The sequence below is a fragment of the Sceloporus occidentalis genome, unplaced genomic scaffold (genome assembly GCF_023333645.1).
Source record: "Sceloporus occidentalis isolate IW3139 unplaced genomic scaffold, rSceOcc1.0.p SCAF_133, whole genome shotgun sequence".
NCBI classification, from domain to species: Eukaryota; Metazoa; Chordata; class Lepidosauria; order Squamata; family Phrynosomatidae; genus Sceloporus; species Sceloporus occidentalis.
Window position 1 is genome coordinate 13,166 of NW_028317113.1, and position 26,526 is coordinate 39,691.

General features: G+C 41.3%; 1 protein-coding gene across 3 annotated transcripts; it reads right to left on the reverse strand.

The window, feature by feature from the left end:
- Positions 1 to 26,383, reverse strand: LOC149281371 (protein argonaute-4-like). 3 transcript variants are annotated; one of them, XM_089499315.1, is made up of 18 exons: positions 26,299 to 26,383; positions 19,580 to 19,748; positions 19,052 to 19,172; positions 17,384 to 17,565; positions 17,094 to 17,230; positions 16,678 to 16,812; positions 16,502 to 16,589; positions 15,775 to 15,922; positions 12,298 to 12,417; positions 8,657 to 8,785; positions 8,297 to 8,430; positions 7,531 to 7,715; positions 7,177 to 7,336; positions 6,572 to 6,887; positions 5,437 to 5,571; positions 5,138 to 5,239; positions 626 to 825; positions 1 to 109 (listed from the first exon to the last, which is right to left on the reverse strand). In XM_089499315.1, the coding sequence occupies exons 1-18, from the start codon at positions 26,381 to 26,383 to the stop codon at positions 1 to 3; spliced, it is 2,655 nt and encodes an 884-aa protein (XP_089355441.1). The 3 variants fall into 3 exon arrangements, with proteins under 3 accessions (XP_089355441.1, XP_089355443.1, XP_089355442.1); XM_089499317.1 differs by lacking the exon at positions 26,299 to 26,383 and adding an exon at positions 23,869 to 23,887; XM_089499316.1 differs by lacking the exon at positions 26,299 to 26,383 and adding an exon at positions 23,869 to 23,887 and having other exon boundaries at positions 16,502 to 16,598; positions 16,669 to 16,812.
- Positions 26,384 to 26,526: the final 143 nt, after the last annotated feature.

Here is a 26,526-nt window from a genome sequence, read left to right on the forward strand (position 1 = left end):
TCAGGCGAAATACATTGTGTGTTGGGTGTCATGGTGAATCTGAACAGCTTTGGCCAGAGCTTGGGGGTCCCGACCATTGCTCTGACCAGAAACATGGCTTCCCTCGGCACTGCAAAGATAAAAAGGATTTGCAATCACATCAGCAGGGAATGCTTCATAACACGCAATTAAAGGAGGATCATCTCTGCTAGTGTCGTATAAATACCTAGAGCTTAGTCTACAGAAATGTCAACCACTTACTCAATGTTCTACTGTCACTAGCAAACAATCATAACCCATATGAGAAGATATGGATGTACTATTAACTTTAAGCACTTAAGAGACAAGTTTTAAATTCAAATAAAAAAAAAAAATGGGGGCAAATACTAAAATTAGGTACACAGACGGCAAATCGAAAGCACCGCTTGAGAGAATACACATTTTAATGGACTGACACAAAGTAGTATTAAATAATCAAACATTGCACCCAAAGAGATGCATGGGATTTAAAAAATAAATAAAAAAAAAAAAAAAATCGTTTTCGTTTTAGCCCCTTTGATTGCAGTTTACTAGCAAAGTTACTCAATTACATACATTAACATTCAAAAAAGGAGGCCCTACTTGCATTGACAGACTAAGTACTAACCTGTCATGATCCTTGTCCACTAGATGGTATCTGGCTCTGAAAGCGACCAGACGAGCGTAATAGGCAGGTGCCGGGATGGAGACTGAGCGTGTGCAGCGCACATACGTGTGGCACAGCTGGTAGGTCAGTAGCTGAAGCTCATCAGCAGTAAAGCAGTTGTCATCCCAAAGAACCTGGTAGTGAGAGGGCCGACTGGTTCCCTAACGGAGAGCAACAGGACAAGTTTTATTTTTGTTCCCCTGCTTTTTTATATCTCAAGGCTCAGCTATAAGTGGATACTGGGGAAAATATTGCTATAACAGGAAATGCCACCAAATTGTTTAGGGTTCTTGAACTGCTTGAATATTTCTTATTGTACTTTTAATCTTGAATAGGCTTGAAAAACAGTTTAGATTCAATAACTACACACACAAAACATGCTACATGTCAACTTAATGGATGAAAAAGTCTTGATCAATAGCTACTCAAGTCCACGACATATGCAAACTGTAGCTTCAAGCCACTTTTATGTCATATAGCATGGTGGTTCTGTAACTTCAATATTAGTCACCTTATAAAAAGGTACATTTTTATCACCAATCTCCAAATGTTGCGATAACTTTGGTTTTATTTCAGACAAACATTGCATGTTTGCTTTTAATTTCTAGCACAGAATATAAGACTGAAAAGAAAAAAACCCCCACCAAAAACAAAACGCTTTTGTGATCAGCAGTGTCAAAAAAAGTTAGTTTAACTGCTCCCCAATTCAAATTACCTTATCTTTTTTTCTAAAATGTAGTCAAAGTTGATTTCTTCTGTATGTATATATATTAGGGCTGCAACTAACGATTATTTTCATAATCGATTAGTTGGCCGATTATTTTTTCGATTAATCGATTAATCGGATAAAAAAAATTAATGTAAATTTTTCATTTATTTAAAATAATTTAATAAACAAATGATGGTAAATACAAACGCAGAATAAAAAAAAACTTTGATAAAATAAATTTCTTGTCTTTATTTCCCAACCAGCCCCCCCAATTTATGCACATTTGAGCCCAGGCTTGCCACGCTGCCCCCCACATATGCCACTCCACGCTGCCTCCCACATATGCCACTCCACGCTGCCCCCCACATATGCCACTCCACGCTGCCTCCCACATATGCCATTCCATGCTGCCTCCCACATATGCCACTCCACGCTGCCTCCCACATATGCCACTCCACGCTGCCTCCCACATATGCCACTCCACGCTGCCTCCCACATATACCACGCTGCCTCCCACATATACCACTCCACGCTGCCTCCCACATATACCACTCCACGCTGCCTCCCACATATGCCACTCCACGCTGCCTCCCACATATGCCACTCCACGCTGCCTCCCACATATGCCACTCCACGCTGCCTCCCACATATGCCACTCCACGCTGCCTCCCACATATGCCACTCCATGCTGCCTCCCACATATACCACTCCACCCCCACATATGCCACTGTGCCTGATACGCCTTATACCCCGATACACCACTCCATCCTCCCCAGACATGCCACACTACCTCCCCACATATGCCACTCCAGTCTACCCCCAGATATGCCACTGTGGCCCCAGATATGCCTTATACACCACTCCGTCCTCCCCAGACATGCCACACTGCCCTCCCCACATATGCCTTATACCCCCCAGATATCTCATAGTCCCCTCATAGAGTCACAGACCCGTTCACAGCACACTGACACCATACTTTTTTAAATAAGTACTGGGTTAATCTTCACTGCCCCCAAGATTTAGATTCCCCTTAGTTTGGCCCCCCTTTATCTCTAACTGCACCTTAAGTTAACTTTATTAAATTAATCAAATTAACCCTCAGTCCTCATCATTAAATTAACCCTAAACACCCCATTAACCATAACTACCCCTAAATTAACTCTAAATACCCCATCAAAACAACTACCCTAAATTAACCCTAAACACCCCATTAACCATAACTGCCCCTAAATTAACCCTAAACACCCCATTAACCACAGCATCCCCTAAATTAACCCTAAAGACCCTGTCAACCACAACAGCCCCTAAATTAACCCTAAACATACCATTAACCACAACTGCCTCAAATTAACCCCAAACACCCTATTAACCACAGCTGCCCCTAAACACCCCATTAACCATAACTGCCCCTAAATTAACCCCCACCTCCCCTAACTTTCAGTAGCCCAAATATTAATTTTATACTCACAGTTAGATGAGTGTCACAGCCATGTGGTTCTGGCCTTCTGGGTAGTGATGTCCGGATCATTCATTTGATCCGGTTCTTTTTAGTGATCCGGATGAGTCGGTTCACTAGACTGAACGATTCGTTTGTAGCGGTTCAGTCTGTGAATCATCATGCAGCTGTAACCTGATCCTAGAGCTGTGAGTCATCTGCAGAGCACTCTGGGGTCAGGTTACAGCTCATTAATTCTCACAGGAACGATGACTCATAGAGTCAGAGATTCGTTCGAAGAGTCGAACGAACCGAAGAGTCGAACGAACCGAAGAGTCGAACGAACCGAAGAGTCGAACGAACCGAAGAGTCGAACGAACCGAAGAGTCGAACGAACCGAAGAGTCGAACGAACCGAAGAGTCGAACGAACCGAAGAGTCGAACGAACCGAAGAGTCGAATGATTCGAATCTTACAGGGATCCGGATCTTACAAGGATCCGAATCTTACAGAGATTCGAATCATTCAGAGAAAATCACTGATACCATACTTTTATAAATAAATACATTAATAATGTTCACACTGCCCCCAGGATTTAGATTCCCCTGAGTTTGCCCCCCTTTACCTATAACTGCACCTACAGTTAACTTTATTAAATTAATTAAATTAACCCTCAATCATCAGCATAAAATTAACCCTTATACCCCATCAACCATAACTGCCCCTGAAATTAACCGTAAAGATCCCATTAACCATAACGGCCCCTGAAATTAACCCTAAAGACCCCATTAACCACAACGGCCCCTGAAATTAACCCTAAATACTCCATTAACCATAACTGCCCCTAAATTAATTGCATGTACTCCAGATAAATTACCTAATAAATTGGTATGGTTGATGGGGTCTTTAGTGTTAATTTGGGGGCAGTTATGCTTAATGGGGTGTTTAAGGATAATTTAGGGGCAGTTATGCTTAATGGGGTCTTTAGTGTTAATTTAGGGGCAGTTATGCTTAATGGGGTCTTTAGTGTTAATTTAGGGGCAGTTATGCTTAATGGGGTCTTTAGTGTTAATTTAGGGGCATTTATGCTTAATGAGGTGTTTAGGGTTAATTTGGGGGCAGTTATGCTTAATGGGGTGTTTAGGGTTAATTTGGGGGCAGTTATGCTTAATGGGGTGTTAAGGGTTAATTTTAGGGGCAGTCATGGTTGATGGGGTGTTAAGGGTTAATTTTAGGGCAGTCATGGTTGATGGGGTGTTTAGGGTTAATTTAATGGTGAGGGTTAATTTAATTAATTTAATAAAGTTAGCTTAAGGTGCAGTTGCAGGTAAAGGGGAATGTAAATCCTGGGGGCAGTGATTATGAATGTATTATTTATAACAGTATGGTGACATTCTCTGAATGATTACAATGCCAATGAAGGCAGAGAGTCGTTCAAAGATCCGGATCTTACAATGATCCGGATCACTGTAAGATTCGGATCCCTGTAAGATCCGAATCTTTGAACGACTCTCTGCCTTCATTGACATCACTGGAGGCAGGGGGGAGGATTCATAATGAAAGGGGCGGGGCCAATCGTTAGTGTGCCTGCACGGAGTTACTGGAAAACAGTAACTCCGTGCAGACACACTGAGTGATCCGAAGATCCGGATCATGAATCGGATCATTTCAGTGAACGAATCGAAATGATCCGATTCACTTTAATGATCCGAACTTCCCATCACTACTTCTGGGAGAAGGAAGGGGGCGGGGCCAGTTGTCACAGTGATTACAGGGAGGGGCTGGTAAGTAGGAGCTGCTGCTGTGAGTCACTGAAACGGATTATATAATGAGGGGTATTTTTCAGAGCGTTTGCTCTGAAAAAACCCTCATTTTATAATCGATAATAATCGATTCAACTAATCGATAATGAAATTCGTTGGCAACGAATTTCATTATCGATTATTATCGATTTTATCGATTAGTTGTTGCAGCCCTAATATATATATATATATATATATATATATATATATATATATATTATATATTTTTTTTTAATTTTTTTTCTGTATTATTGCTTCAGTGTTAATTTATTCTGTGTAACTGGGGAGAGATTTTTGAGCTTTCTTATAGGGCTAGATATGATGAACTCCTGTTCAGGCATTTCATTCCCTATAGGATGTTTAAGGCGCTCAGAGCGCTGTCACATTTGATCCAAGAGCTCAGGCCGCAAATTTTGGCCCCAGCTGCTGTCAAGGGGAGGGGTTGGGGACTATGCTTTGACAGAGGTAGGCAGTTAGGCATGTTAGATTAACAATGGTGCAGTTAATAGCCTGGCTTCCATTCCTTACCTGAATCCCAGCATGGCTGCATAAATAGAAATCAAATTCAGATGGATGTGTTATTGTGCTGTCCACGGTTGTTCCTGCTGGCACATTTCCACTTTTTCCAACCTACAATGAAGGTTTGTCAGTAAGTAGGGTAATTACATCAGAGGGTTTTACATATATTTCATTAGTTCATTTATGAACTATAAGGAGGGGGTACTTCAACATTATGACAAAAAGCAAACTTCTGTCGCTATTGGAAACAGAGATTTAAGTTTACAGAGAAACGACCGTAGGTATCTGAAAAGAGGGGGGATGCATACTCTTTCGGTTTTGTCAGCACAGAAAAGCCTCGTGTGATGCCGCTTCTGAACAACGATGTAGGTAATCCCAGGCCTGTAGTCTTCTTCTAGACTAATGCAGGCCTTCCGAATAGCCATGAGCTCAGGCCAGGCAACCTATGTACAGAAACGCAGAATTATTAAAAAGTGTTTTCAGATTGAGAAATGTCAACAGCAGAAAGATTTTCAGCTGGATAGACCCTCTGGGAGCCTCTTTACATTTAATGTTGTTTCCGTAACATGTTAAGGCATTCTGATCTAATCGGAGATCTCATGGAGTGTCATGACATCGGATGATCTCCTGCTAATAAATGAGACCTCAGAGTGTGCACTGTAGTCTGAAGAGTCCCCTGCATGCATTTGCCTGGCTACAGGAGAGTATATAATATGCAGGATGCAAATGCATTTGTGGAAATTCTGCAGAATCCCACCATGAATTTGCAACAATGACCATATGAAATTGAAGAAGGACCACACACACACACACTACAGTGCATACGATGGCCGGAGCGTCGCAAGCATTTTTTTCTTTAGACATAAAAAGCCATACCGCATTACTGAGAATCTCAACTAAATACGCCAAATAGGAAGGGATCAGCTGCTCCACTTAACAGAAGAGTCAATGCTAGCTTCAATTTATGCAGGACAAAAAGCTAAAACAAAAAAACATACTACCCTACACCTCATGTGATCTCAGTTGCTGCACAGGAAGCAAGGCTGTGTAATTACAGCTTGAAATCTTTCCAACCAGCAACAACCAGTAATGCCGGCAAGGGGCTTCAGTAGATTCAAATGAATAAAATAAAAAAAATTGTCAGGGGTACCATCTGGTTATAGCATAAAAGTTTTAAACATTTCTGTGGGGGGGGGGGGGAACATTAAAAGTAAACATTTAAACCCTACTAAGTGAAAAGTTAATAAAATCTCTTAGCTGCACAAATAGAAAACACTGAGGCAAGGAAAGAAAAAGAAAAAACACCTATGTGTATAACTGCACTTAATGGATTCTGCAAAGATAGCCCTTTCAGTCCTTGAAAGAATATATAATTTGTATGGGTACCATGTAAATTTTGGATTGGTTGCAAGCAGCTTGTACACATGGATTCATAAACCGCACCTGTTTCATTTGGCCTTCAGAGACTCCTCCCCTGTAGTATATGATACGGGTGGGCTTGAAGCGGGTCGATTTGTAGAACTGGATGAGGAGTTCACGCACCATGTTGCTCAGGTCTTGAATGACTTCCTGACTGTAGAGAAGCTCTTGGGTAGTCTCCTGGCGAGAGGTCTGAACACGAACTGTGGCACAATAACGGCTGGGATGCCCATCCATGCTGCCCACAACAGCTGCAATCGAAGGCTTCTTGCCATCTCCGGCTGGTGGGTGGGTAACATCTGCGCCCAGGAATATGACAGGCTGCTGAAACACAGAGGGCCTGAAGAAAAAAAAAACCACAACATACAATTTTACATAGGTTTAGGAAGATTATACATATAATGTAGAACATTGCAGAAGATACTGTAAAAGGTAAAAGCAACATATATGGACAACTACAGAAGTCCACATCCCTAATACAGAAGGGTGATTGTGTGGATTCAAGGAGTATATATTTCCTTTGTCAATTATTTCATTTAGACAACTATAACTCAAACTATAGACTATGAAAGACATAATACAATATTTTAAGGTTGTACCTTGTCAGACACCTGTGGTTAAAATCTCACCTTTGATGTGGGACTAAGACATTGTTTATGCCCCCTAGCTTGGCATTGATCTTCAAACAAAGATTGGAAAGTGTTTGGGGTGAGGTCTTCACTACATTTTTCACTTGAACGCACTGGGTGGCCATGCCTAGAAGGGTATCTCCTACTCTTTTCACCTCCGCTAGAAAGCAAGAAACAAAAAACTTAGAACCCAATGCCAAGGTCTTCCTAGCTGCAAAATAAAATAAAATTAAAAAGTGCCCAAGCGCAGCCTCAAATTACCTGGATGATATGAACACATGCACTAGAAGCATCTGCATTTATGTGCTTATCGACTACATGCCTGGAAAAGTGACATTTCATAATACTGCTTACCATAGACTGGGGTTTTTCCAGGTAGGATCACGACAATGAGTTGCAGACCCACATATGTCAGCTTAAGGTGTTTAAACATTGGTTCGACGCTGTCTGCACCCTGTGCATATTTACAAAAGCATGGCTGACCCTGAATGGGCATTCCTGCATCCTTCGAGATCTTGCGCAGCTGATCAGTGAAACTCCTTGTTTAACATACGGAGAGTAAAAAAAAACACCATGAAAAATACGTCAAGCCAAAGCAAGGTTTTCATTTTCTAAATTTTCTAGGATTTTTTAAACATTTTAAAAGCTCTTTTTTAATGAACTACAACTAGATACAAACATGTATTCTAACTGCACATTAGAGAGAATGGGCTCTCAAGCATGGTTAACACGTGTATGGAATGCTTAATGTGGGTCTGCACCAGAAGGGAGTGGGAGATAGGGAACGAAAACAGTAAGAGAGTAAAGTCACTGAGTATTAGCAGCTGCCAAAAAAGGGTGTTCATAATGCTAGGAAAAGAATAAAAGACAACCGTACTAAAAAAAAACAAACGTTTGTACACTTAAACCAGTAAGAAAGAAAACAGATTAATTTTATATTTTTTGTTTACAATACCCTTAGTGCATAAATATCACCACATGTCTATCACAGTTGGACAATAAGTGCCTTATTAACTAGCAAAATTATTTGTATAGTATTTAATAATTTTACAATTTTCTTAAAAACTCATTACTAATGTTTAAGATTTGTATTAGTAAACAGTTACGACATTCAACTCACTTCAGTAGGTCTTCTCTGCATTGCTTCTGTGGAGCAAAGCAAGCAACAGCCCAAACTTTGATCTCAATGCCTGCATAGAACTGCTTCCCTCGCATGTCCCAGACACCTTGGTTTGGAGTGGCCACAGTTTTATTCTGGGGTGAGATGATCATTAAATCATTAAGACATTCTACCACATATGGTTGACCTATACATTTGAGAAGTGATTAAACCGTCAAAAATAACTCCTTATGACAGAAAAACAAAGCTGTAAGAAAGGCTTTCCGAAAACCATGCCTACAATGGACCTTTTTTACAATGTAAAAATTAAGCAGGAAAACAAGTAGCTGGCTGAAGGAGATGAATTCGGTGGTTATTTACCCTGCCTCCATACTGAAGCATTGGCGCAGGTAACACTCTGCCAGTAAGCTCTGTCATTTCATTATGTACAACAATGCCAAACTCCTTTAGGTATGGGTCCGGCCCTCCAACCATGCTATTGCTCTTCACCTGGAAAAAATGGAGACAACTTAGTTACAATCCAAAAACCAAAAAAGAAATTTTTGATGCAGACCACACATCAAAGGTTTTCAATTAGTATTCATGTACACATTTCAAACATGCTGTAATATTCATGTTTAAGGCAGTTGTTAACCCTTGTGAAAGGCGGTGCAAGGTGGTCCATTTTTATTATATATATATATATATATAGATCAGCCATAACATTATGACCACTTGCCTAAATATTGTGTAAGTCCCCCTTTCGCTGCCAATACAGCCCTGACAAGTCAAGGCATGGACTCCACCAGACCTCTGAAGGTGTGCTGCGGTATGTTGGCACCAACCTGTAAATTGCGAGGTGGGGCGTTCATGGATTGGACTTGTTTGTCCAGCACTTAACACAAAGGCTCTATTGGATTAAGATCTGGGGAATTTGGAGGCCAAGTCAACACACTGAACTTGTTTTGTTCCTGAAAACTATTCCTGAACCATTTTTGCTTTGTGGCAGGGCGCATTATCCTGCTGTTAAGGGTGTATATGGTCTGTAACAACGGTTAGGTAGGCGTATGTGTCAAAGTAACATCCACGTGAACGGCAGGACCCAACGTTTCCCAGCAGACCATTGCCCAAAGCATCACAACACGGCCTCCGCCGGCTTGCCTTCTTCCCATAGTGCATCCTGGTGCCATGTGTTCTCCAGGTAAGCGACGCACACGCACCCGGCCATCCACTTGATGTAAAAGAAAACGCGATTCATCAGACCAGGCCATCTTCTTCCATTGCTCTGTAGTCCAGTTCTTATGCTCACGTGCCCATTGTAGGCGCTTTCATCAGTGTACAGAGGTCAGCATGGGCACCCTGGCTGGTCTGCAGCTACGTAGCCCCATAAGCAACAAACTGCGATGCACTGTGTTCTGACATCTGTCTACCAGAACCACCATGAACTTTTTCAGCAATTTAAGCTACAGTAGCTCATCTGTTGGATTTGAACACACAGGACAGCCATCGCCCCTCACGTGCATCAATGAGCCCTGTCGTCAGTTCACTGCTTTTCCTTCCTTGGACCACTTTTAAATAGGTAATGGTCACTGTAAACTTGGAACACTCCACTAGAGCTGCAGATGCTCTGACCCAGTCATCTAGCCATCACAATTTGGCCCTGGCCAAAGTTGTTCAGATCCTTACGCTTGCCCATGTTTCCGGTTTCTAACACATCAGCATTGAGAACAAAATGTTCACTTGCTGCCTAAAATATCTCACCCACTGAAAGGTGCCATGACAACAATATTATCGATGTAATTCACTTCGCCTATCAGTGGTCATAATGTGATTTCTAACGTGTGTGTGTGTATTATATATAATATATATATATATATATATATATATATATATATATATATATATATATATATATATATATACACATATATATATACATACATACACACACACATACATACACACCTACACCGGCAACAAGAAGTTAACCCTTTGAAATTACCTGATTTTCTGCATCGATTGTTCAGAAAATGCAATCTGACTTACATCTAAGATACAATTCTAAACAAAAACAATGTTCTTATGTTAACAAAGATAATCTTTCATGTCTTTATTGAACACACCCATTAAACAGTCACAGAGCTGGTGGAAAAAGGGAATATGCAAGAAGATGCAAATTAAAACCTTTAGGAGGAATTTTAGACCATTCTTCATTACCAAATCACTCAAAACCCATTTTGTAGTAGATCAACTTCAATGTTTAGGGTCATTGTCCTGCTGTATCACCCAACTTCAGCTGCCAGAAAGCAAGGAGTCATCTTGGCTGGGTGCCCGCTTCTAGGGCCGCAGCTCTTAACCCCTTAATGACAAAGCCCGTACATGTACGGGCACAAAATGCATAGTTTTCAATGGGTTTAGGGACCGCCCATTGTCCTTAAGGGGTTAATGTCTCCATTCATAAACAATTTGTCTAGCTGTGGACTTAATATGGAAACTCTTTGTACTTCGTAACCCTTCCCAGCTTTATGCAAATCAACAATTCTTGATTGTAGGTTACCTGAGATTTATTTTTTCTAAAGCATGGGTCACATCAGTAGGTGCTTCTTGAGCACAGCAACCTCAAAACACCCCCCCAATCCTATTTCATTGATTGGACTCCAGGTTTGGTAACTCCTGACTCCAATTAGCTTTCGTTGAAGTAATTAGCCTAGGGGCTCACATACTTTTTCCAACCCACACTGTGAATGTTTGAATGATATATTCAATATGGACATGACCAATAAAATAGTGTGTTTGTTAAAACCGATTGAGTTCATTATTATAACAGATGAAAACCATATCATATTTTGCAATTATGTATTATGCAATACAGATAGAGCATGCGGTAACAGGAAAACTCAGCATTCCTGCTTAAATCTGCATTTTTTATATTTTGCATATAGATTTTCATATTAAAGAAGGCCTTTACGTTAGTTCCATTTTGTTTTTTTCTATTAAAAAAAAAAAAAAATATTACCGTATTTGCTCGATTATAAGACAAGTTTTTTCCCCAGAGCAAATGCTCTGAAAAATACCCCTCGTCTTATAATCGGGGCCGTCTTATAATCAGACCTTAAATAGGTCTGACTATGAGACTAAGATCCGGATCTGGATCCTCCTGTGTTATGCCGCCCCCCCCCAACTTACCGCGATTTGCGTAGAGCTCTACACGCTGCCCGGACTAAGCACCGGGGACTCAGATGCAGGGGACCTGGATCCTACTGTGCTATGCCCCCACCCTCAACTTACCGGTGCTTCCGAGTCCCCGGTGCTTAGTCCGGGCAGCGTGTATAGCTCTACGCGATTCGGGTAGAGCGGAAGTTGTGTATGCGAATCGCGTAGAGTTCTACAAGCTGCCCGGACTAAGCACCAAGGACTCAGAAGCTCCGGTAAGTTTGGAGGAGGGAGTGTTAAATGGGGGGCAAAAGGCATTTCTGGAGGCAGAGTGCTCTGTGAAATGCCTTTTAACCCCCATTTAATGCCACTCTGCCACCAGAAATGCCTTTTAACCCTCTATATGCCACATACCTCCCTATATGCCACTCTACCCCATAATATGCCTTTTAACCCCCTAAATGCCAGAGTGGCATTTAGGGGTATAAGGCATTTCTGGAGGGAGAGTGGCACATAGGGGTCAAAAGGCATTTCATGGGGCACAGTGGCATATAGAGGGTTAAAAAAGGCATATCATGGGGCACAGTGGCATTTCTAGGGCAGAGTGGCAAGCCTGGGGGCAGATGTGCATAACTGGGGGGGCAGGTTGAAAAAAAAGGAAATAAAAACAATATTTTTCCTCAATCGTAGCTTTTATTAACAAACAATTGTTCACATAGTTTACATGAATTAACATTTACTGGTAAAACTTTTCCTATAGGGTCGTCTTACATTCAGGCTTTTTCTTTTTCATAAATTAATATTCAGATTTTGGGGGGGTCGTCTTATAATCGAGCAAATACGGTAATTACAATATTCTGTATACTTACCAGTCGGCTGATCTCTTCCTGCCTGTCAGGTGCAGACCTGGCGGTGGCTTTGATCATTGTGGAGGTCTGATTGTCAGTCAGTTTCTTGATACACCGCTGGCCCGCCACTATGTTACACACCTGAGAAGGCAGGCATTAAAGATCCATTGCTGTGCATTGCACTTTAGTCAACCAACATGGAATACTAGTAAGAACTGCTGAGAACATTTTAGAATTAATAGATTAACAGCCTCATCCAATTTAACATTATGTTTTTCTTTTTTAACACATAGTGAGCTCACTTCATGAACTATAAGCTTACGGCTTTAATGCCAATTAGAGAAACTTTACCATTTATAAAGCAACACTAGATGCATGAGACAGGACTGTAAACACTAGATGGTTGAAATTAGAATGGCAATGGAGAGTGAATGCTCCATGAGTAGCTTTGCAAGAGAAATAAAAGCATTTTGTATTGTGTAAAACGCATGAGCTTTCCAATCAATTACTTAACCGCTTCATGATCACAGGACATACTATATTACATAATATAAAACATGGCCTAGATCACCCAGAACGTAGTAGTAATTCCTATAGTTTATTGTACACAGAATCAGGCTGTAATTAGACACAGAGATCTCTCCAGCAGTAGCCTTATATTGCTGGCTCCAAGCTGACAAAGTGTAATAGCGCTCAGTATGAGCTCAGGTTACACTTAACAAAACAGAAGACAAGGCATTTTTGGACAGTGATGGCAAAAAAACCCCCCAAAAACCCAGATCTATAAAATATAATGACTTAATATTTGACTGACTGCCCAATGTTACCTATCTGTTAACAAACCTACTTTATAATTTTGGATGTGCTTAACCCGCAAGAAGGCTGCTTTATTGCCAAGCTCTGGATTGTTTAGGTTGTCACCATTTTATGGATTACATTGTTTGATTTCTGGTAAATTGTAAACAATTTTGGAAACTTCCAAGTGGGCAACCAAATGGACTGTCTCAACAGTGCGTAACAGGAAATAAGTAGCGCCGGGGCTGCAAGACGCTCCCCCCACTAACAGCTGAAGCATCCCTCCAATGTCCACTACAGCAGCTGAAGTATGCCGGTAATGGAATGATAGCACTTTTCAGCTGATAGGCTACAGTAGTGTAGTCTGTAACATAATACCTTGCATCCACCTGCTTCACAGCCATACAGTAACAGCTGAAAGTGCAGCAATTTAAAAATAGGATATATGAGGCAGCTTAAAGTCAGAACATGCACCACATGGACTACATCCAGAGAAATGCTTTGCAAACAAGCGTTTCTCAGGATCTGCTCTGACATAAGCAGCAATGAAACTGTACGTAGAAACATGCAAGTTAACGCTAACCAAATTCTCTACACAACAAAATAGAAGATTGTGTGCAATCTCTAAGAGGAACCTTACAGACATTTTGAGGTTCCCAAACCATAACACTCGCCATATAACAGGCTGGCTGCATATATAGACCAGGGGTTGACAGATTTGATTTGGATCTTGGAGCCAGCCAAAAATGCTATTTTCATATATTACCTAACCTGGCACCCTGGGTTTGCCAAGCCTTGCCACACACTTACATTTAAACACTAACACCATACAGTGATAGACACACTAACATCTTATTCTCACCAACACCCTACAGTAACACATGCCAACGTTCTATGCTAATATACACATATGCTGACACCATACACTAATATAATCACTCATGTAAGTGCTATACTGCAACATTACCGCCATACACACTAGCACCATGCCTTTATATACGTGCACACTAATTGGCATTTGACATTTACACACACACACACACACACACACACACACTGGCTAGAACTACACAGACGCCAGCACTATACACACACACACTGGCTGACACTATAGTATACACACACACACTCACTACTCACCCTCTCACAATGCTTTTCTGCGGGTGACGCGAGGCACCCAGGACCCAGGGCACCAAGTTTGTCAACAGGTTTGTCTAGTTATCCCAGATTATCAAGTTTGATTACGTGTGATTTCACTACCCAACACCTAACAATGTCTTAGGAAAGTGTCAGTTTTGTGTCACCTCCAACCTTACTTGACAGTTTTAAAGGATCTTCTCAGATGAAGAAAGGCTAATCAGTACCGGTCTCTCAAAAATCCAACATGATGAGGGACTTGTGCTCAGACAAAGAAATAAAACACCTCCACAACTAGGCATGCTAATGAACCATGGTAGATGGTCTGGAATATGGAAACTGATATTTATAGCTTGTCTCGTTTTAACCAAACACTGCGTGATCAAAATATCCTATGACTCAAGCGCAATATAAGAAAGTTAAAACAGATAAACAGAAAAGAAAAAAAAAGCTGGACAAAGGATAAGAGTCGGGCACTAACCCAAAAATGCATCAGACATGGGACCAATTAGACAATGAAACATAACATATCTGCTTCCAGCTCCTACAAGGTTTCAAGACAACTTCCTATAAAAAGAGGCCCAAAAAACAGGATGACATCAAGCATTGTTATCTGGATGGCTCAAGGAGGCCCTTAGTCTTCACTCATTTACTTTATGGGACTGTCATTTCTCAAATGTGACAGGGTTTGACTGGCTATGTCAACTTATTGAAACAAAATTGGAGCCCTTCTGTTGGTAAGAATTTTTGGTAGAAAAGGCCAGGCTCGATTTACATTTTGTAATAAACTTGCCCAAAACCTCCCTTAAGGCTTGTTATAATGCAAACACATGGTAAGCAATTGCACACCAAAAAAAAGGGGGGGGGGGTTATGTTGTGGGACCCTACATTGAGCCCATTCCTATATATATACTTATGCAAAAATAGATTACAACAAAAGCTTTCATCTAGTAAATTCTGAACTGGTGAGACTGGAAAGGCCGCTTAGATACAGAAACTACACTTGCAGACATATTTGATGGTCAACTTCACTGCTAACATGCTCATGGCTATGCAGTTTCCGTAGAAGTAACCCTAAAACCTAGCAGGATGAGTTTTTTGTTTTACATTCCCCTATTCTTTACAGCCTTAGACTAGTAGATTATATCAAAGATTACCGTTTGCACATCCATTTTATGCAACCAGTCACAATTGTAACAATAAGTTTTTGGGCATAGCCTTTCCATACATGGTAGAAGGCCAATGAAACTAAGAGGTGTCACAGCAAAAAGAAATACAAAGACATTCCCACTTGTAGTGTATAGCACAGGCAACACCGAAAAACATGCTCAACCACTTATATACACTAAGGATATTACAATGCACATAAAGTTACAAGATAATTGGTCATTTTAAATACAGTCCATCTCACATGTTGAAAACCCTCCATAACAGGACCTAAATGTTTTATATCTCACCCTCACAGCAAAGATGTACTATAGCATGTCCTGAGCAGAAGGAGACATCATGAGATAAAACAACCTTGATAAAGTTATATTTTGTACAAACAGATACAGGTCTACTTACTTCAAGGGGCAGATAAGTGTGCTTTTGCTCCTGCCCCACTTGCAGACAGGGAAGGTGGGGGTATTTCAGCTGTAAGCTGTACTTCTGCTTGAAGTACTGAGCAACTGTGCACTCCATGGCCTGGCCATTCTCCAGCTGCAAGGGAAACCTATAGAAAGGGGATGAGTAAGCAAAGAACATTAAAAGTGAGTTTGCAGCTGCCCTACTACCACCAATAGAATAAGCCAATTTCTACAAGGTTAGGTGGCAGGTAGCAGCCAGGCTGTTTAACCCCCTTACCAAACATTCAAAGAAAACCAATGTAATTGTGGTCAAGACTGTATACTACCACACAAGCTTATGAATAAAGGTACAGTTTGCAAGGATTCGAGTATCTTTCATATGCATCATGTACCAGTGCACAAGCTGAATAGAGTATGAAGCAGAACACTGGAAGATACGGAGACCCAGTAACAGAACTTTCCAAATTAAAGGTGAAGTCAAACTGCTTTGTCATGTTGAATATAAAACAATAAAAAGGCCAAGAGCCTGTGCTATAGGATCTGAAGGCCAAAGTTATAACTGCAAGAGGTATGTTGTGTTTACATATTAAAGATCACAAGAACAGGTGTATGAACGTACCTGGGGGGGTGTGGTAAAAAAAAAACCCAAAAACATATATAACAATATATCAAAGCTTTCATCTAGGAATAATGGAGTAGGCAAAGCAAGCTAAAAAGCATCTTACGTCTGATGACTTGCTGGCCTCCTTGTAACATTACACACTCTATATTTCCTCTTCATCTGCCCGCAATGAGTGACCTCAACTTTCAGACCTAGAAGGGGAGATTTTCAACCATGTATCAGGCTGATCGAGGAGTGCACAGTTTTAACAAAAAATAAATAAAAAATCAAATACGTCACCTCTTATTTCTTTAGTGAACTTCACCCGCTGAGAATCGGTCAGAGGCTTTGTCTGCTCATTTATGTTCTGAACATCAAGAACCTCACACATGAATTCAATGACAGGCTGGGCTCGGTAAAATGCTGTTGCAGAAACTGGAAAAAAACAAAAAACAACCTCAACAAACTGACTTCCACGTCATCAAATATGGCACGTTTTTCTACAAAGATTTTGTGCACATGCTTTTTAACTTCCTTGACCTGCAACTGCCTTCTCTCTGATAACGACAGCTTTGTCTTACGACATTAGAGGTCGGGAGGTGATTCAAATACATATTTGCACAAAATTCACCTTCTTAAAGCATGCATCTTTTTCTTTTGTTGTTCCTACAATGCATGTCTACTTAAGTGTATATTTGATATTTATATGAGATTACCATCAATATTTAGCATCATGTTCCACATGGCTGGACGCACAGACTGATGAAACCCAAACCAGACCTCACGTCCACCACCCAATGGGTGATAGTAACCTTCGGGTGGGGAGAAGAATGAGCGGCCTACTGGTGTATACCTATAGAAATAAAGCAGAATGCAGAAGTTAACTGCCGACTACAGATAAAAACAGAACTAGCACTGAAGGAAGATGCTAGCTTTACTTTAAGATGCTCTGAGATGATTTTCCAGTGCTCTAAAATGTTTATGAAAAGGTGGTGGTAATAAATACCTCATTGATGGTAAGTGACGAGTGATGACATCAAGGGCCTGAACAGAATCCTCTGGAACTTCACTCAGGTGTCCAGATAAAGCCTCCAAGAGAAGTTGGAGACTGACCACAGACACCCACTGAATGGTCACTTTAAAAGTCTGGTCCTTGCCCTCTCCTGGAAGAGTCACTTCTAAGTCAACCTGTAAGGGGCATTTTAAATAAACACAACTATATAGAATCTGTATATGCATATTATAACATCAGAAACTTAATCAAACCATGTACTGTATAAATCCACTTATAATAACCAGGAGGACTACAATACATTTCTCATACAGTATAATTAAATGTTATGTTGCAAATCAAAATAGCCATTACAGTAGTGCAACTTTCCTTACCTAACTTCAAAGGAACAGGCGTGTATAAAATATAGCACTACTGAAATTTCCCATATGCATAACTGTTTGCCCTCAAGTACCTTACCTCAAAAAACAAAAACAAAACCAAACAAAACAAAACGTTAATTTCTCTGCCCGTGTCACTCAGAGCAGATGTAGTCAGGTGTAGGGCTGCAACTAACGATTATTTTCATAATCTATTAGTTGGCCGATTTTTTTTCCCAATTAATCGGATAAAAAAATTTCAAATTTTCATTTATTTAAAATAATTTACTAAAGTAACGTAAGATGTAAGAAACAAACAGCAGAATAAAAAAACTGTTAATGCATTTCTTGTTGTTTTTTTCCCACACTGCCCTCCCCACATATGCCTTATATAGCCTATATGCCTTATACCCCCAGATATGTCACTCCGTCCTCCCAAGGTACGCCGTATACCCCCCTATGCCATAGTGCACTCATAGATTTGCAGAATGGTTCACAGACAATACTTTTATAAATAAGTACTGGGTTAATCTTCACTGCCCCCAGGATTTAGATTCCCCTCAGTTTGCCCCCCTTTAGCTCTAACTGCACCTTAAGTTAACTTTATGTAATAACAACTGCCCCTAAATTAACCCTAAACACCCCATCAACCACAACTGCCCCTAAATTAACCCTAAACACCCCATCAACCACAATTAACCCTAAACACCCCACTAACTATAACTGCCCCAAAATTATCCCTAAACCCCCTCACTAACTATAACTGCCCCTAAATTAACCCTAAACACCCCACTAACTATAACTGCCCCTAACTTTTAACCCCCTAAATGCCAGAGTGGCATATAGGGGTATAAGGCATTTCTGGAGGCAGAGTGGCACATAGGGGGTCAAAAGGCATATCATGGGGCACAGTGGCATTTAGAGGGTTAGAAGGCATATCATGGGGCACAGTGGCATATAGGGGGTATAAGGCATTTCTGGGGCAGAGTGGCAAGCCTGGGGGCAGATGTGCATAACTGGGGAGCAGGTTGGAAAATAAAAACAAAAAAAATTTCTCAATCATAGCTTTTATTAAAAAACCCCCCAAAAAACAGTTTACATGAATTAACATTTACTAGTAAAAACTTTTTTCCTATAGGGTCGTCTTATATTCAGGCTTTTTCTTTTCCTAAATTAATATTCAGATTTTGGGGGATCGTCTTTTAATCAGGGTCATCTTATAATCGAGCAAATACGGTATATGACATTTTATCACCTATTTAAAAGGAATGAGAAAAAAAGAAACAGTTAAATTTGTACTCACTCGGTCCCTCCCAATTGGCAGTGGGTGGGCAGTATACATATTTCTTTTTCCATCATAACCAGGCTGGCGGTCTCCAAATATCTGCATCTTAAAATGACGGACCATTGTGTCAACCACCTCCCTAAATAATACAAAAAAAATAAAGCTTTCTGAAAACGACCTTACCACTGCTAGCACAAGTGTTAAGCAAGTTAAATATAAGTTAAAAAGTCAGAATGTCCTCTAGACTGTAAGCTCGTTTGAGCAGGGCCCTCCTGGGCCCAGGGTTGTCTCTGTTAGTCAGTTTGTTATGTTAAGTACTACTTGTTATGTCCAGTCTACCCATTGTACAGCGCTATGGAATTTGATGGCGCTATATAAAATAAATAAAAAGTTACATAAATTAAGAGGTTTAAGTAGAAAGCACATACAGAATAGCTTAGATGTAGATGTAAATAGGGGAGTTACAAAAATAGAAATGTTAAGAGTCAAGATAACTTGCCAAGGGTAGTTGGCCAAAAAAAAACCCCTGCCTCCAAGCGCTCATACCTGTTGACTCTCCTAGGCCGCTTTTCTGGCTTGATGTCCACATCATAATGATAAACATCAATCTTCGGTATCTGAACCTGGAAGTGGTTTGCCAAGAGCCGAATTGGCTTTCCAAGTGTTCCCAGTCCAGGACGTCGCGGAGGCTGGAAGAGATTGGTCGGTGGAGGGCCTAAATAACGAAAGACATAAAATTGATTTAGGTCAACAATAGTGAAGACCTAGTAAAGTACAGACAGCTATAACTTTAAGCGACCACTCCAGCCCTAGTTTCATGTTAAATGCATATTCAAGTCTTTTTTGCATGGACTCCATTGCATTTTTTTCTGCAAGACAAACAGGCAATGCATTCTTTAGTTACAAAGCAGTGTCTCATATAACACCTCCCCATTTGTTAGTACACTTTCGGCACGTACTCCCGCACATTGCACTCATTCTATTAAGTGGGCATCTTATTTAAGCGTAACTGCTGCTTGCACCAGGTGTTACACTTGGTCAGCATGGAGCCAACAAATGCCATCACATCCGATAGCGTCTCATGTTGAGGGGAAACTCCAGGCTCTTACGACATTTCTTTGCCATTGCGAATGTATTGAATGTAGCATTACGTCCTAAGGGTCTTTTAAGTCATTTGCTTTGCTTTTAATAGTATGTGTATAATGTGTCACACACACACGTATGGTGCAACATACATAACATCCATGATAAAAAATAAAAGTTAATAAAGAGAGAACCAATTATTTACAACTGAAAGCAGGCAGGGCCGTATTACGGTAAAATAAACAATGTACCATAAGGGACAGGGCAATACACACTATTATTATACTTTTGAAGAAGACAATAATCACATATTTTTACTGGGAATGGTAATTCTTATTTTTTGCTCTATTTAGAGAAATGCTCTTGATCTCCATCCGCCAGATGCAACTGATGTCCAAATATCCCTGTGACCAGTAACAAGAAGAGGTATGGAGCAGATGACATGGGCTGTGTGTGTGCGAGCAGAACAAATTTCATAATTTGCATGCTGATGTTTGTGATAAAACAGAAGTCACCTGCAACCAGAACACATATGCAGGTTCTGTAGATTTGTTTTTATCTCTAATAGATTTATGATAAGCGCACTTAATATCTTTTTTGCACTGTTTGTGATAAAATACCTTGAATGCCAATACAATACAAGGCACGCTTCAAATCAACACACAAGTTTTCTAACCTGCCCCAAACGATTTTACATACACATTCAAACTATCTATGAAGGTGAGAAACACTCTCACATCGCATCTCTCTATCTTACATCGGGGCTCAAATCCCAGATGTCAGGTTGCCATGGCGACTCAATCACTTTCCTGGCGCCCAGGAGGTACAGCCGGGTCAGGCCCTGCTTTTTGGCTACAGGGGGCAGCGAGGGGGTGCCACAAGTGACCCCAAAAGGTAGTGGTGGGCAGTTCACACACAGACAGATCTGAGGAATTAAGTTGTGGGGTAGTATATGTATGTGTACTGCACTGTAGTGTCAATGTGTGTGCGTATGTACATATTGTTATAGTTCTAGAGTCAGTGTGAATCTGTGCGCCTGTACAATGGAACGCAGTGTGTGTGTGTGTGTGTGTGTGTGTGTGTGTGTGTGTGTGTGTGTGTGTGTGTGTGTCTCTAGCGCTAGAGTAACTGTGCATGTTTTATATACTGCATGTATAGTGCCTTCATTTCTTATAAACAGCAGTATGTATTGCTTTGGGTCTACCACAAGACAAATACAGCTACCTAGCTGGACTACATGGACAAAAGTATTGGGACACCTGATCATTACACCATCAGGGAATTTTTGACATTGCATTCTAAAAACACAGACATTAATATGATGCCGGTATCCCCTCTGCAGCTACAACAGCTTCCACTCTACTGGGAAGGCTTTCCACAAGACGGTGGAGTGTTTCTCCCTTCATCTAGTAGAGCATTTGTGAGGTCAGTCACTGATGTTGTACAAGAAGGCCCAGCTTGCAATCACACAGTTGGCAGCATTACATTGTCCAAAATGTCTTGGTACGCTGAAGGGGGCATACTAAGCCATTTTGGACAATGCTATGCTTCCAGCTTTGTGGTAACAGTGTGGGGAAGCCCCTTTTCTTTTCCAGCATGACTGTGCCCTACCCCACAAAGCAAGGTCCATAAAAACATGGTTGGGTGAGTTTGGTGTGGAATAACTAAACTGGCCAGCACAGAGCCCTGACCTCAACCCCATCAAACTCCCTTGGGATTATTATTATCTTATTTATATAGCGCCAACAATCTACGCAGCGCTTAATACAATACATATATTCAAGGGGTATGACAAGATGAGAATTGACAGACTAAGACAAACCGATACATTAGGTGGAGAGAGCCCTGCTCGCTAGTTTACAATCTTGAGGGAATGGGGTGACAAACATTAGGCACAGAGAAAGGGTGAGAATTAGTGTGGTGGTTGGAAGATAAGCCTAGCAGCAGCATTTAGGACAGACTGTAGAGGAGAGAGTCGAGACAGTGGAATTTCAACCAGAAGAGTGTTGCAGTAGTCAAGATGGGAAATGATAAGTGAATGAACCAGAGTTTTTGTGGATTCTTGGGTGAGGAATGGGTGGATGCGAGAAATGCTTTTTTAGGTGCAAGCGGCAGGATCTGGTGAGGGACTGAATGTGAGGGATAAAGGAAAGGTTAAAGTCAAGGATGACCCCAAGACATCAGGCCCGGTTAGTAGGAGAGATAGTCGTGTTGTTAATGGTGATAGAGAATTCAGGTAGTGAAGTGGAGATGGAAGGAGGGAAGATAATTAGTTCAGTTTTAGAAAAAATAAGTTTCAGGTAGCGCTGTGACATCCATGAAGAAATAGCAGACAAGCAATCATCAAACAATCTTGGAGATTATTATTTACCCTTTAAATCTTCATAAGAGTTGTAGCGACAAACAGATAAAAACACCAGAAAAACTGGGTGATAATGAAAGGTAGAAAGAAAAAAAATAAAAATCCATTAACGTAGGTGGGCTAAACAAACACTACATTCACAGAATATGGAAATTTGTGTATGTCACAGCTTGCCAAAGAAAGGAAACAGGGAAAAATCCACAAAAGCCTTGTCTGGAAAACTCAAAGCCAAAAATAAAATCTACAATGTTACAGAAGAATGCATGCTGTGGCATACAACTTATGTTGACATCTTGACCTAAATCGGGGTAATGATCTTTCCAGAAATATATACTGGAGCCCCTTTCAACAATTACAAATTTCGAGTGTAATTTTGTACCAACCTGCTAAAAAGGGGTTAACCTGAAAATCACGTACAAGAAGTATTTATAGATTGAAAACCATATAAGGGTCACAAGGAAACAACAACATTAAGGTAATGGCTATAAATCTGCAATCCTTCCCAAGGTATATAGCATTCTCTTTCCTATCTGGAAATCTACACAACTGTAATGCAAATATAGAAGACTGCAGTGTAACGGCGACCAAGGACTAACATCACACAAACAGACAAAAAGTGGCATGGATTGGCATATATTTGCTCAAAAATGCAAACAAACCACAAGATAAAAACAAATAATATAAAAATCATTTAAGAAAACAGGTGGCAATGCACAACAATGCAGTATTTGAAGTCCTTATGGTTCCACGTTACCTTGGATGCCCCTGGTCAAATTCTACACTAAAATGTCAAACCACAACACAAACAAAATACCATCTCAATTCGCAATACCCATAAAAATAAAAACATGGAAACTTCCAGCACGAGGCCAAACTGAAGAGCAACATACTGTAACACTACTGACATTTAAGGAAGTGAACGCGTTTAAAATAGAGTAGCTTCGATGTATCGGGGATTAAACTGTTAACAGGGGCTACTGCGAGTTTGTTTAGAGGAATAAAAACAAAGAATAGCAAAAAATATTAAAAAAACCGTAGATAATAACGAATTCTGCTACGAGGAGCCCATCCTGCACCAGATACACGGGGGGCAAAATTAAAGGAACAGACCTCCCCAACAACACATCCGGTCCAGCTGGATTCCCAAGCACAACAGACACAATCCCTCAGCAGACAGCCCCAGCTACACAGAGCACCGCGACAACAATGTCCGCCTCTCCCAATTAAATACCACATAGCTCCCCATTACTCCGGTCATGCACAGCGCTCCCACCTACACCAGGTGAGGCCTCACCTATCTGGCCTGCGGGCAGTACGCCCCCCCTACCTATCTCCCTTCAGGTGAGGCCTATATTCCCCCAGGCCTCAGTCCCGTCCGACTGCTACTCACCGGGCCCCACCGCCTCCATCTCCGCTACGGTCCTCTCCGGGAGTCTCTTTTTCTCCGGAATATTTGCTCCTGGTTGGGGTCTCTCTACGGACGGAATCGGTGCACGGGGAAGGGAGGAAGCCTCACCGAGCTTCAGGGGGCCCTCTCCCAGCCACGAAATGACGGCGACGGCCCTACACGGAGCAGGGGAAGCCAGTGGGGAAGGGCGGAGGGAATCTAACCCCCACAAACACCAACGGATGGCACGGAGCTGGGGGGGGGGGGTCGTCTGCTATCTGCCCCGGGGAAGCTGCGGCGTCAACGAGAGGCAAGAGTGCGAGGAACGTGAAGGAGCGCGTGCAGGGCTGCTGGAGGAGTTGTGGGGGCGCGCCGCGTGCACTGGAAGAAGAGCGCGCGCATTCTGGTGGGAAGGGGGCGGGGTGCAGTGTGTGGGATTACAGATACCATGATAATAGACTACTATTACAGTACAGGACATGAACATATAGCTGTAACGTTTTAATGTAGACGAACCTTGCAACATATACCGACAGAATGCATAGCAATTTGTACTTTACTGGATAAAAAGGTATTTTTCTATGAGACTGCAGGGTTTGATAGATCATGGCTTTATATCACTCAAAACATTGTATGCATGGGTTTTGTACCCCAGATGGGTGCAATAATCATTTATCTTCAGTCATTTGAAAAAGATTCTAAATAGCGCTGAGAGAACCAGCAGAATCCTTGGCGCTACTACAATAAGAGGCAGTAAAAATACTTTAACCCCTTAATGACAAAGCCCGTACATGTACGGGCTCAAAATGCATTGTTTTCAATGGGTTTAGGGACCGCCCATGACATGGTTGACGGGGAAGTGAAACAGTAGGATACAACTGCTTGGATAGGGATGAGTGGATCACAAATCATCAGAGGTTGTTGAATGAATCAAGGTGATGTTTAGGTAGTATTGGAAACCAAAGGAGGATGCAAGTTGTCCAAGGGAAGAGTTTTAGATGGAGGAGAGTAGAGATTTAAGAACTGAGCCCTGAAGAACACCAACAGATAGAGAGGAATAAAGTTCCAGAAAAGGAGACACCAAAGAAACTATCAGAGGTATGATTCAAGGCAGGTATGACAAGGTTAACGTTTCACAGGCTGTGGTCAGGCAGAAAGAAGGGACTGTTTGAGAAAGATAGTGAACATGGTTGGAGAACACCTGGTCAATTTGGTGGCTATCATGTTGCATGGGTGCAGAGGAGAGTGATAGTTTGGAAGCAGCAACTAATAATGGGTTGCCAATAACTATACTGAAGTCCCCAAAGATTAGTGTGGTGGGGGAAAAGTGAGAGGGCCATGCAATAAAGTGATCAAAGAATTGGGAAGTAGATCACAGCAACCAGCACAGCAAGTGAAGAGGGGTTGGTGGCAAACATTGAAAGGTGCAGTCCACGTAGTCTCTCTCTAGGTCTAGGTGTGTGGCTGAAGTGTAGACCACCGTAAGAGAGCAGCAGGAGAGCGAGTGTTGGAGGACGTTATTCAGGTTTCATTGAGTGCAAGGAGGCTGAAGGTGGTTAGGGATTTTATGCGCATGAACGACAGCGAGTTTGTTGCACACAAAGGGGACAGGAGAAAAGATGTTGGGATTACAGCAGACTGGTTAGAAAGTTGAAGGATTGTGGTTGTTTGTATGAAAGGTGCAGGGCTGGAAGCAGGTTGGCATGGCCTGGGTTAGATTCAATGTCCCCTGAGTACAAGAGGAGGAGAATACAGACAGATAAATGGGATTGTGATTTATGGAGATGGGCTGCCTTCACCTGAGATTGATTAGTGGAAGGTTTGAAGAAAGGAGAGAAGTGCATGTGAGTTAAGGTGGCCCAATCCATGAAGCTCCCAACGTACGTCCCAAGAGTCATATTAGATTCTTTATGAGGTGGCTGTAAAATCTAAGAGCCTGGAAGTGCACCTAGAGTCTTACAGTTTAACGTCACTAGCAGGGGCCTTACGCTGAAGAGGATCCCACCACACACTGGCCTTTATTATTTATTGTTTTATATAGCGCCATCTAATTCCGTAGCGCTGTACAATAGGCCTTGTACAGAAGTATACACAACTTTTAACAATGAACTTTCCCTCTGCAAACAGTAATTGCATACACATCTTACAAAGCAAAATGTTTTTGTTTTTTTTTAAATGCACTCGCTCATCGCTATAAGTTTATAATGCAGTAATTTTGTATTTATTATAAATAATCCTTAACTAAAGAAACAAAACCTTTCCCTTTAACCTACAAGTTGTTAAGAAAACAAAACACAATCACTAATGGCGACAATATATAAAAAATAAAAATCAGGTCTAGGAACCACGTAAGAATGAGAGTTAATGTTTTGAAGTACTGTCCCCGAAAAAGATTCTGATTAATTGTATAAAAAAACAAAATCGCAGCCCTACCAGACATTTGCAGACAGCCAGCGCTTCCATTTCTAACCACCTCTTGATAAGCAATGTCAGTTGAGCTCACAGACTTTCTACCCATCTGCACCGGCTTCTAAAATCACTTTAAAAACAGCAAAAGTTAGGCATTCCCTACACACCTGCTTATATTAGATTCTCAATCACCTCACACACCCCACCCATGGATGTGAATTCTTCTAGCTCTAGTAGTAACATTGGTCAGAC

What these genes read in the sequence shown, in the direction of transcription:
- LOC149281371 (XM_089499315.1), bottom strand. Translation starts at nt 26,383, where the DNA reads ATGGGTAGAAAGTCTGTGAGCTCAACTGACATTGCTTATCAAGAGGTG. An exon ending in TGCCAATTGGGAGGGACCGA is followed by an intron (nt 17,566 to 19,051) that starts GTGAGTACAAAT and finishes TGCCCCTTACAG; the next exon opens with GTTGACTTAGAAGTGACTCT. An exon ending in GTCTTAGTCCCACATCAAAG is followed by an intron (nt 6,888 to 7,176) that starts GTGAGATTTTAA and finishes TTTTTTCTTCAG; the next exon opens with GCCCTCTGTGTTTCAGCAGC.